At 40.7% G+C, this 12,468-nt stretch overlaps 1 protein-coding gene across 1 annotated transcript in view; it reads right to left on the minus strand.

Moving 5' to 3' along the window:
* Positions 1–12,468, minus strand: part of ANKRD55 (ankyrin repeat domain 55) — a 156,933-nt gene that overhangs the window by 37,146 nt on the left and 107,319 nt on the right. The window contains exon 6 of the mRNA XM_077773051.1: positions 5,305–5,365. Coding sequence (XP_077629177.1) covers positions 5,305–5,365 — 61 coding nt within the window. The remainder of the gene's footprint in view (positions 1–5,304; positions 5,366–12,468) is intronic.

Genomic DNA, 12,468 nt, shown 5'->3' on the forward strand with positions numbered 1-12,468 from the left:
TTTTTATAATTTAAATGAGGCATTAACACAAGCAATACAGATTAACTTAAGTCATGGAAGTGAAAGCGCAAATTCCAATGAGAACAAACTTATAAAACAAAGCCTTTAGAACAGAGACCTAAGTTGTTATATATATATTTCAACTAACCAGACCACTTACATTCTGCACTAAATTGTGAACTCTTAGAGCAGGAATCAAGCCTACGTGAGACAAGGTAGCTACTTAAATATTTTTGAGCAAATAAATGACCATTAAATGACCATTGTCCCATTCCAAGCAGATCCCCTTGGGAGGCCTACAATTATTCCACTTGTTGGAATAATTTTTGGGAGTAAACCAAAGTTTTGGAATAAACGTTTTTGGGAGATCTTTTTCTGGAATTACCACCACAACAGAGGTTCTAGCCATGGACAGGACTCAGGCTTTGCGTGAGCTTAGATCAGAGAAATAAATTACATCTTTACTCTCATTAACTTCAAATTGAAATTCAGCATCTTTTTAAAATATGAATATAGGCAACAAGCCACAGTACTGTTAATAATACCTGTGACTTTGCCAAATATATAAATCACAGATACTTTTGCATTGCATTAGTTAGTTCAGATATGTCAAAATGTGTTTTGTATGTATGACTAGTACAGTAGTTATTGGTCCCACCACTAAATCTTAATAAATGCATTAACAAGCAAGCTCACATAGTACTATTACAGATTTGATCTTTAATATTTTAGCAACTTTTTCAATATAATTGGTTTCTTTTGTAATCCTATGTATTTTATTTTATGTAATTTAACACATTTTTCTAAGGCGGGATCCAAAGGCTTCATCATCACACCGGCACACATGAACAAGGACTCCTGGCCTAGAGTCTAGAGTAAATTTCTTGAAGATCCTAAAGGATATAAAATCTTTTTTTGAGAGTAGATTTTGGAAATAATTAAAAGTCACCTGGAGAGTCAAGTCTGGTAAATAAAATGGGTAACTGCATTGGGTCAACAAAACAAAAAGAAAGGGCCAATAAAATAAAATATGACTTTCCCCTAAATTGAATAATTCAGTATCTATAATACATATGTACATATATACATAAATATATATTTGGGGTGGAGGCCCTACTATGTGCAAGTTCCTGAGCTAGATTCTAGGGATCCAATGATAAAAAAGACATGGCCTGTCTTTAGACTCTTAAGGGGAAAGGGTAATGTGATGGTTTGTAAATAGCAGTGATTCTACTCTTATTTTTATAAGCAGCTCATTTTTAGATAAAATTCTAGATAAATAAAATAAATAAAAATTCTAGAGCATTTTAAAAAATTTATTATTTTACCTTTTACTAACTGTAAAGTAAAATGATTTCTAGAGTCAGGCACTGGTTTTTATTTTTTATTTTGCCTTTATAATGCACAGTCTCTGCTTATGATTATGCCTTAGGAATGTTGTAAGTGAATTTAGTTCTAAGAATTATATCCAAAGGTTCACATCTGTTTTTGCAACTTGGAATTATTTTCTCAGAGTACGGTTATAATGGAAGTTTGGATTGTCTGGCCCCTCACAAAAATCTACTTAGATCAGAATTTGAATTCAATATAGGATCAACAATGGATCCTAAATACAATGCAAAACAGTCCTTCTCTGGATAAATGCATTTAAAGCTCTAACCCAGATGCCATTAGTTCATAGCCCCTTTTAATGGTGTGTTCTTCTTGTCAAAGCTAAAATGAGAGCAAGAGGGATTAGATTCCTGGAGTTTAGCAACTTGTCAGCTTCCTATAACTTCAATAGACAGTTTCTCTCTACGTCAATGATTCCTCTGAGGTCCAGAAGGACAAAGGCACAAAGGACAATCTGGCCCATTTCACCCTTCCTACAGTATGAAACTCCATACTGTGGAGAGCTTCTAAATAAGTTACTTTACAATTAAGCTCTGTGGTTAATGAAACATGAAAAACAAACAGACCATTAGCACAGGACAATTAAAAGAAAAGTTAGCATAATGTAGTTATGTCTTGTGGGGTTAGGGCCTTGTAGGGTTTAGGGGTTATGTCTTGAGAGCCTTCTTTAAAAATACATCAAAAACAAAAGCAGTAACGAACAAGAATGAACACTTTGATTATATCATACTTTAAAATTTCTGTACTAGAAAAGACATCACAAACAGTTCTAAAATGAGCAACAGGTTATGAAAAACTATTTGCAATTCAACAGCAGACAAAGGATTGATGTTCAGAATAAAAAATGAACTATGAATCCATACAGAAATGACAAAGTATATCAACCGATGAATGGGCAAAAGATCTAAATAGGCAAGTCACAAAAAAAGATATAAAAAGGACCATTGTACATATGAAATGGTACCCAATCTCATTAGTTATCAGGGAAATGCAAATTAAGACAAGAAAAACGTGACAAGGACCCTATTAAGCTGTAGGTGGAACGATAAAATGACACAGCCATCTTGGAGAAGCACCAGGCATGTGTATTAAAAATAAAAATGTACACCCTAGTGCCCAACAATTATTCTCCTACAGAAATGATTGTGTAAAATACTCAAGGAGGCTTGTAGAAGAACTCTCTAGAAGAGTGTTTGTTATGGTGAAAAACTGGAGACAACCCAAGTATACCTTCATAGGGAAGTAGCAAAATAAACAGAGGTATTTTCCTAGTGTGGAACATCATGAAGCCATTAAAAGGAATGAGACGGATCTGTATATATGAACATGGAGAGAGCTCTTGGGTGAAGGAAACAAAGTTGTAGAACAACATACAGAGTGTGATACTCTTCATGTTACAGTCCACTTCTGTGAATATATAGAACACATTGGGAAAGAGACACATCAGTGATTACCTGGAGACTAAGACAGTAGGATGGAAGTAATCACGGACTTCCTATCATTACTTGTAATATTTAAATTTTACAAATGCAAATGTGTCCATATATTACTTATCCAAGTAAAAACTAATAATATAAAAAATGGTTTTCAGTCACTGAGCTCAGATCAGGACAGCTGCTAAGGAGATAATCACTTCCCTGATATAAAGTACTATCATGTTTTGTTTTACTGGAACAGTTATAGGAGAGAGGATTTCTTTCTTCCTCTCTCCGTTCTTTAGCTTCAGTTTATAATCTAAATTACCTCTTAATGAAGTTAGATTTCTACTAATTGATTCTTCAATCTTTAATCATTTATTTGATAAGCTTGGGGATCTTACAGTTATTCTTGGAAAATAACTTCATTTGGACTCTGTAGAAGTATGCTTTACTCTTTTCTCTTGTATTAGAAAACCATAATGCTTCACTAGCAGCATTAACTTACCTTTTCTCTTATTTGTTTTTTCCTTCAATCTTTTTTTCCTTCCTGTTAGTTAGCAGATGTAGGGTATGTATGCCTACACTTTGATAGTTATCCCCTCAAATATAATGAAGACTGCATTGGGCTTGGAACTCACTGGCAAAGTGATTGAAGGAGAGGAAGAGCAGGCCACTGCTTGTTCAGAGCGCTGAGAAGCCAAGGCAGGAAATCTACCAAGGTAATGTTCTTTCCATTTCTGAACTGTCCTTATTTCCCAGTGGTAAAGAGCTTCTAGACCTTATAAATTTATATGGATTGGCCATATTCACAAAAAAACACAGGCAAGCAATAGCAGTTAGCTTAAATGGGTTTCAGACATGCTGTGACATGGTCCAAAGAGGAAGCTGCAACACTGGATGGTAGTGTCCTCTATGAGGTCCCTTCTCTTTGCACAGAAAAGCCACTGAGTCACAATGCTGGTGTAACAGTGGGAGGAATCTCCTCTGAGAGGTCACTTTGTATGAGAAGGAACTGGAGGCATTTCAATATTTAGCACACATTATCCACAAAGTGTAACAATTACTGCTGTTGGAAGGAGTTGGGTCTACTTTAACTGTCCCCACCAGCCAGGGGCCTCCCAGGCTAGGGAAGAATAGGGAACCATCACTTTGCTGGAGGATGTTCTTTCTGCTGAAGCCTGGACAGAGGTGAAGGCCTATAAGAGGAATTAAACGTTAGGGTATGAATGATTGAATTTGCCCCCTTTTTAAGAAGCCCCAGTTTTGGTGACTGAGGGTAGGAGCTGGAGGTGGGGGAAGTGGCTGTCAATGTTCCCAAGCTCTAGAAGTTCTGATCAGCCGACATAAATTGTACCACTCAAGCTCCCTGCTCTCACACCATGGGCAGAGTGATCACAGTGTGCTTTCTAATCTCTGGTTCTCATTTTAAAAGCAGAAGTTTAAAACAGTACAATCTTCCTTCTCTTAGGGTTTTGCTTTAAACCCCTAAAAACATGGAGGGTGAAAGTGGCGTGTGACCACTGAGTCAGGGTGGTGTCCAAACTCAGAACTAGGTTGTGAAGCAGGGGCTTTTTGGTGTGGTCATTAATGGCAAGCCAGCTGGGAAGAAGCCTGTAATCAGAAAGTTCAAGAAAGACAAGGGGCCCAGCTCCTGTTAGGACACTTCCTCCCACACTGCTGTCTATGGCCACCTGGCTTCCTTAAAAACAGTGTAATTTGGTATTTGAAGCCATATGCATTTTCAGTGCTATCAGACTTTCTTTAACTTATCAGATATTCTAAGTAAAGTACAGCCAAACGAAGGATATATTATACTAAAGAAAGAGAAAATAAAAACCAGATATTTAAATCAGTTTAAAGAAGCGTGTTAAAGAAACCAGGCTGGGTAATGAAAAATCAGTCCTGCTTTTGAAAAGAGTTAAGCAGTTAGAATAAGATCCTAAGCTCCTCTGGGGGCAGCTCTGCCTGGTGTCTGGTAACACTCCTGCAGGAATTTTGCTTGAGAGTGCTGTATTGTCTTCTTGGAAGCCTTATGTTGCCTCTGCAACATAAAGGATACATCAACAGTGATCACTGGCATTAATAACGTGGCCTCCGGAGCCTGGAATTATCATCTATCTGTCATCTTTCACTCAAAGAGAGAAAACTGGCAGTCACAGCTTGCCATTTAAATTTCTGGGACTCAAGAAGACAGGAAAGACTGATATTTATTTTTCCGTGTCCAGAGGGAAATTACAAAATTTCAGTGGTATGAAAATGCTTAAGTACTTGAGGCAAGAAATTCTTCCCCAGTGGAAGGTATGCCCATAGTGGTGATAAATTTTTGCCTGAGGGTTAATAGTAAAGACACAAGCTCCCCTCTCAGGGGAGGCTCCAAAGAATGTGCTCCATCCCCTCCTTGAACCTTTATGATAGGAAGCACTGGATCAGAAAAGCCCTTCCTGCCATCCTAAAATGTGCGACGGCCAACCGTTCCTTGTGAGGGCAGGCTCACCTCATTGTCCTGGTGATTAATCTCGCTGAGATTTGACTGTTGCACCAAGACCGTTAGGAGCCTGTGAAAAAAACCAGAAGAGGCTCAAAAGAACAGAATGTGTGTGAGAACATAACATTACAAGTACAGTCCATTGAAGGCCTCCAAGTAAAAACGAGTTATATAGGGGGGGAGATTCATAGAAAAGAAGACAGTGTGATCGGTAAGAAGGCACCTGAGGTGATTCCTCTGTCTCTTCTCATCCCACCTCCTCCCTATCCTGGTGCCTCTGGAGAGGCAGACAGGGACCAAAGGAATGGAGAAAGTAAATCTTCAGGCTCATCTTATTCACCAGACCTGTGTCCTTATGCGTGCACTTTAAGAACTAAATTCCTCTAGCATTTATTCTTCATTCTTTTACATAAACGTATTCAGTGGTTTCAAATCGCTTCACCACTTGGTACACGTGTTATGCCTTTTAAATGTACAGATCATGTTAGGAGACAGGCAGCATTTACAACTTTGCTTAGTTTTTGTAAAACATGCAAATATCTAAGCATGAAATGACAGTAATCAGTGTGAAACAACGATCAGTGATTCTCAGGTTCAAGTTTTTATCTAACTTGGGTCCCACACTTGGCTGACTGAGGTCAACACTGTGGGAAAGAAGCAGTTGATAGTAGTGGGTAGGGACCCAGAGTCTGGAGCCAGACTGCCTGGCTTCATATCCCAGCCCTGCTTCTGACCAGCTTTATGAACGAAGGCAAGAAGGCAAGTACTTAACCTCTCTGTGCCTAAGCTTCCTCGTCTGTAAAATGGGGATAATAAAAAGTGCCTACCTTATACCTCATTGTGAAGATTAAATGAGATAATACACACAGCATTAATAGCATGACTGGAACACAGCAAGTGTTATTTCTAGAACATTTAACCCTAGAAGTTTTAAACCCTGGCTCAATCTCAGAATCCCCAGGGGAAATTTTTTAAAACCACAAATACCTGGATTCTGTATTCAGTGTCTCTGACTCAGTAGGTCTGGAGAGAAGTTCAGCTTTCACAGTTAAAAGGGTTGTTCAGGAAATTCTGGTAAATGGGTCTGAAAACCACTGAGAAAGGTACTTAATAAATTAACCAATTGATACTCATTGCGATGAAGTGAATTGTGTTCTTCCCGTCCCCAAATTCATTCGGCTTTAACCTCCAGTGCCTCAGAACGTGACTATATTTGGAGATTGAGGCTTTAAGGAGGTAATTAAATTAAAATGTAGCCATTAGGGCAGGCCCTAATCTAATATGACTGATGTTCTCAGAAGAAGAGATGAGGGCCCGCCAGTGGCATGGCTTGCAGAGAAGAGACCACATATAAGGCAGCCAAGGGGGTGGCCATCTGCTGATGAACGACACAGCCTCAGAAGAAACCACCTGCTGCCCCCTTGCTTGTGAACTTCCACCCTTCAGAAACTCGAAAAAATACATTTCTGTTGCTTAAGCCATCCAGTCTGTGGGTATTTTGTTTTGGCAGCCCTAGCAAACTAACACACTCATAAAGATGATAAAAGACTGTCTATGGGGAGATAGGGAAGGAAATCCAGAAATAATTTTTGGAAGAATTATTTGAAAAAATGAAATGGCTTAGCCTTCTTTCTCCCCAGTCAGATTTTCATTGTCTCTCATTTTAGACAACACTTAGTCCTTAGTCTTAAATTGCTACCTACAACTGAATAAAACAAAGTGGAACTGATCATGTTGCATTACTGGTAAATGCAACACAGAGAATGCGTTTCTGGTTATTTGCTGTGGAGGTGAAATAGCCAAGAAGCCAGGTTTAAATCTAGTCTTATCTCTTTTGGAGAGCCAGGATAATGCTGTGATTTAATTTAATTCTGTTCTCACTGCTGCATGTCCTCTCTGAGCTTTTGTATCCTCACGTTTATCATCAGGATAATAACAGTGGTGATGGTAAGGACTGAATAACATAATAGGCATAAAGCTTCTAGTAAACAGACTTTAAAAGAACCGTGGCATTGAATGCAAGCTTCTGAATTCCAAAATTTCTAAAATTTCTCCACCTAGTGGGAAGAGGCTATAATAATAATTGCACTTTTGGATAACACTTTCTATCTTTGTAACTATATTTCACTACTAGATTTTTCCCTTATAATTGCTTTAGAAGACTGGAGGACAATTGGTGACTGACTTCCTTCTGTCTCTCATTACTGGCCATTGTTTAATCTCTAGGGTTCATTTGGTCTGAGGTGCGGGGAGAGAGTGGGAAAGTAAGGCAAGAGCTCAGCTGTGGTCCAATCAGGTTATCCTTGGCCAACCCTGAGCAGACTGAGATCATACATAGCCAGGCAGGATCTTCTGGGACTGCTCCAGAGCAGTGTTCACACTGAAGGAAGTCAGGTTTTGACTTGATGGGAATGAGGGAGGGAAGAGCATGACCTCTTGTCACCTCCTGCTGGTGGTGGGGGTGCTCCAAAGTGAAGAACCAAACCAGCGCCATGACAGGCTTCAGAAGGCCCCAGAGATTAGAAGACCCAAGTCTCTGAGGCCTGACTCAGCAGGCTTGAGCCACCGCCCTTCCCTACGTCCGAACCAGTCACTGGAGGTTGGGAGGTACCGGACGTTCCGGCCACTATTCTGGCCCACCTTGCTCTAAACTCACCAATCCCTCTGCGCCGTAACAACCTCTGCCGTCACCTTGTCCGATCACGTTGTAGTCCCTGTCCATCACCCCTTTCCCGCCCTAGAGTTAATAAAAACCCTACTCCTCCTTTGTTCAGGGCTCTCAGCACGGATCCATTGCATTGGTGAGGTGTGGGAGCCCTAGCTTAAGCCTGAATAAACGCCCTTTGTTCTTGCATACGTGACTCGGACTCCTTGGTGGTCTTGGGATTTTGGGGAGATCGCGATCTGGGCATAGCACAAAGGTCATGGGATGAATCCTCTACCTGGATATTTTTCTATTTGCCTCTCAAATCCATTTGCTGCCCTGCAATGTCCTGCTCTGAGGTTGGCTTGCAATAACTTTATCGTCCGAGTTCCCTTGCCCTCTGACTTCTGAATGGGTTTGGCCAGGAAAACTGACTGGAGAAAGGGGAGAAGCCACTTTCCTTTCTGACAATGACTTTTCCTCCTTACCAAAGTCCACAGCTCCTGCCCGGTGGGTCTTCTTCTACAGCCAGAGCCCAGCAGGTTCCAGTAACAGCTCCCTTCCTTGATCCTTTTGACCTAGTGGTGGAACATTTTCCTGCTTTTTTTTTGGAAGTGGTGGTGGGGAATTATGTCACCCTCTCTTGTTAGTTAATTTTAAATAGCCTTCCATTAAACTTTCTTGAGTTACCTTTTAATATTCTATGACTTCTCTGTTCAGACCCTGATTGATACATGCCAACCTACATTGCTTGATTCCATATGAGTCCTAAGTGTCTCAGATTCTTTGGTCTCCAAAGATGGAAACAAATTTATAGATAAGTATTCTCTCTCTCTCCCTCTGCTTTTGTGAGAGCAAATGTTCTTGCTTGCAGGACCACCATACATTGTCTTGGTGGTGAGCCAGACTGGACTAGAAAGCAGACATTTGGTTTCCAGCCTGGGGCTTCCATGCTGTTCTACAGTACAGGGTAATCTGCCAAGTGCTTGTCCCACATCTGTCTTAATTACCAGAGGACTTGCAGACCCCTTAATTTTGTTTTCTCAGAGCCCTTGTTCTGTGCTAAGGTATTTCAGAAGTATTCTTCCCAAGACCCCAGCCCAGTGTCGCATTAGCACCAGCTCTGTCTGTCCTCAGCTCTCTAAGAAGCTGCACAGGTAGCAGGATACCACATAGCAGGGTACCAGGCACAGACGCCCAGCAGGAGCGTTCTCAGGCAGCATGGTGAGTGGTAAGACAAGAGATGCTGGGGTTAGACTGCCTCCATCAGAATCCCGGCTCCATTACCAACCAGCCAGTAACCTTACACAGGTTATGAAAGTCTCAGTACCCATATTTTCTTATCTGTGAAACAGAAATGATATTAACAACTCCTTCTTAAGGATCTGTTGTAGTTTTAAATGAGTAAATACATATGAAGCACTTAAATGACTTTTACATGCCATTGAATGTTCTGTCTCTATAATTTAATAATGTTTTAAAAGCTCCTACTCTTTATACTTTTGGATCCCCTGATCTCCATGAGGTGACTGGTAAGCCAGAGAGAGATCAGCTAGATGTACGCTGTGGGGCAGCTTGTTTCTGTGGGCTTCTCTGTTTTGCTGGCCCTTTGGGCTCACAGCCCTGGATCTGGCCAGCACAGTGATGGTTGGGGAAAAGGGTCCCTAAGCCAGCCGTCTGGTCTCCTGTTCCTGAAGCTGCTGTGTTAAGAGTATCCTGTAATATATCATCCTCCCACAGGTTAGAATGCATCACCTGGTAATGAGAGAGCAGGATCCCAAAGAAATAATTTCCTTCCTCCCTCTATTTGTCATCAAGAGCCATGAAAAGAGGCAGAGCTGCTGGCACTCTGGCAGGGAAAAAAAAAAAAAAGACTCTGCCAGTAACCATGGAGACCATGAAAAAGACCTCCAGAGAGCCCTGTGGCTGCTTTCAGAGGAAATCACTGCTTGCCTTCTAATGCTAGCATGTGCAGCATTGTATAAACACAACTCCTTTCTCTTTGGAGCTTCGTCTTAATGATCATGCCCCCTCTTTCACACTGGCGCCCTCTGAATGTCCTAGCCAAGGAAGCAAGAAAAGCCATAGGGAGCTGAAAGGGAGAAAGCTTGGACCTGCTGAGAAGCTCAGGGTTCAAAGCAGGAAAAGGGAATCGTGAGATGAAACCTGCGTTCTTTTGCTTTTGCCCATCCAACTTGCTATCGTGTCTATAATTATAAATTCATTATTCTTGCATCAGCTTAAATCCCCACTGAGCTGCAGCTTAGCTAAGGCTGTACATTGAAACTGGCTGATTTGTTCATGAGTTGTTTGCACCATAGAACCTTGCTGGAGGGCTAACTGAGGTGTCCCCTTGGCTTGTTTACAAGAAGCTACAGTTTGAGATTTCATTCTAAATAACCTCTAGTTGAGCACTGAGTGGAAGGAGTATGCTTAGATTCGGAAATCTAAGAGTTAGTAGATTTTAAAGTGAATATGAATACCTAAGTACATGGACACAATGTGGCCCATATATATGTTTAATATTAGGGGACAAATAGAGATGAATGTGTACTAGCAAAGGTAAGGAAGGGAATTTCAGGGGAGCTGAATGGTTGAAATTGATGCTCACCGGATTCTTAAGTCTAGTAATGCTCTTATAGGGGCTAAAGGCAGGTCACCCTAAGATGGGCCACTTTGGCATGGACATCACTTTAAGTTAAATGCAATCAAACCCTAGTAGATTTAGGGGTACCTGGGTAGCTGAATTGGTTAAGCATCTGACTTCAGCTCAGGTCATGACTCAATGTTCGTGGGTTCGAGCTCCACATTGGACTCTGTGCTGACAGCTCAAAGCCTAGAGCCTGGTTCAGATCCTGTGTCTCCCTCTCTCTGCCCCTCTCCTGCTCGTGCTCTGTCTCTTTCTCAAACTTAAATTTTTTTAAAAAATTAAAAAAAAAAACCCAACCAATAGATTCAGAGAAAACTCTTTAGCTCCCGTCCAACTGCTTGCCTGTACCAGGAAGACTGCTATTAATAGAGATTCCCTTTTACTTATGGAACTTAACTGCATAATAGGGCAATCTTTGTTTTCTAAACATTTCCTCTTAACTTCCTTCTAAATGCCTTCCTCCCCTTTGTATCCTCTGACCCCCACACCTTTCCTTAGCTCATGCAAGCCTCATGTTGCCTGACTGTCTCTGGAATTTCCATGTCTGTATGGATTTCCTGTACATATGCTACTAAATTCGATTTTTTTCTGTTAATCTGTCTCATGTCAATTTGATTCTCAGTTCCATTAGAAAGACCTTGAAGGATAGAGGAAATTCCTCCTCCCCAACACACCTGTATGTGAACATATTTTTTGTGGACCTGTGTGTGCTAAGGTGAAGAAGGCTGGAGTGAGAGCTGGTGGGGGGGCACTAGCAGGGACTCATTCTTTAGCACAGATCTATGGTTTTTCTTTATTTCTATCTCTCTCCCATCGTGATCATCACCACTGTCATCACAATCACCAACACTTACTGCACACTGATGACTGACAGCGTTCAGTGGTTTTCACATATTTTCTCATTTACTTCTGCCTATTAACCATGAGATAAATACTGTATTATTTCTACTTTCTAAGAAAGAAAGCTAGCTGAGTCTTGACAAGTTAACTTTGTCCAAGATAATATGATCTAAGAGATGGACCAGATTCAAACCTGGTCAGTTTGACTCCAGAGCTGGCAGTCCTGGGCATCCTTTACCTCAATCCATAAAGGATGTTAGGTGGTTTTTAGATACATATAGTAAAACAAGATTACAAGTGAAGAAACTAGGCAAAGAGAAAACAAGGGCAGGGTAAAGAAGATACAGTTATGGTCCCACATGTGTGTCAGAGGTAGGACGCAAACTTGAGTTTTTTAAACATACAGAGAGAAAAACATAATCATAAGTCAGTGTCCACAGAGTAAAAATAAATAATTTATCAGGAGAAGCACAGCAATTCTTCTTTTAGTAGAATTTTTTTTGGGGTTTCTCATTTTTTAGATGCTGTAACAAAGTATTTCCTGACAATGAGACAATAAGGAGTTTTGTAAAGCTTCTTAGGGTAGGGCTTAATGACAGACTGTGGCCATTTAAATACATGCTACAGGGTCCACAGCAGTGGATCCTAGGAGCACAGTAGACAAATAGGCAGGTTACTTAGCCTCACACATATGCTAGGCAATTAATTATCTTCTTAGTGCCTCTGCTTTCTTATCTATAAAATGGGGAAAGAAATATTACCTATCACATAAAGGTATGTGGTTAAGATTAGATGAGATAGTACATGGAAAGCAGTCAGAACTTTGCTCAGAACATGGTAAATAATCAGTGCTGCTTGTCTTCGTTTTCCTCATCATTCTAAATGTAGACCTATAGACTTTAGTGGTTGGTTAGCCAAACTCGTGTACAGTTGTGTCCAATTGGACAAATTAAGCAAAAAGGTTTGCATGGCCTACTGGAAGGTCACTCCTGCATCACGGCTGTGGGATTAGGAAGTACCCGCAAGCCAGATCAATATG

This window comes from Crocuta crocuta, unplaced genomic scaffold, assembly GCF_008692635.1.
Source record: "Crocuta crocuta isolate KB4526 unplaced genomic scaffold, BGI_CrCroc_1.0 scaffold107, whole genome shotgun sequence".
NCBI classification, from domain to species: Eukaryota; Metazoa; Chordata; class Mammalia; order Carnivora; family Hyaenidae; genus Crocuta; species Crocuta crocuta.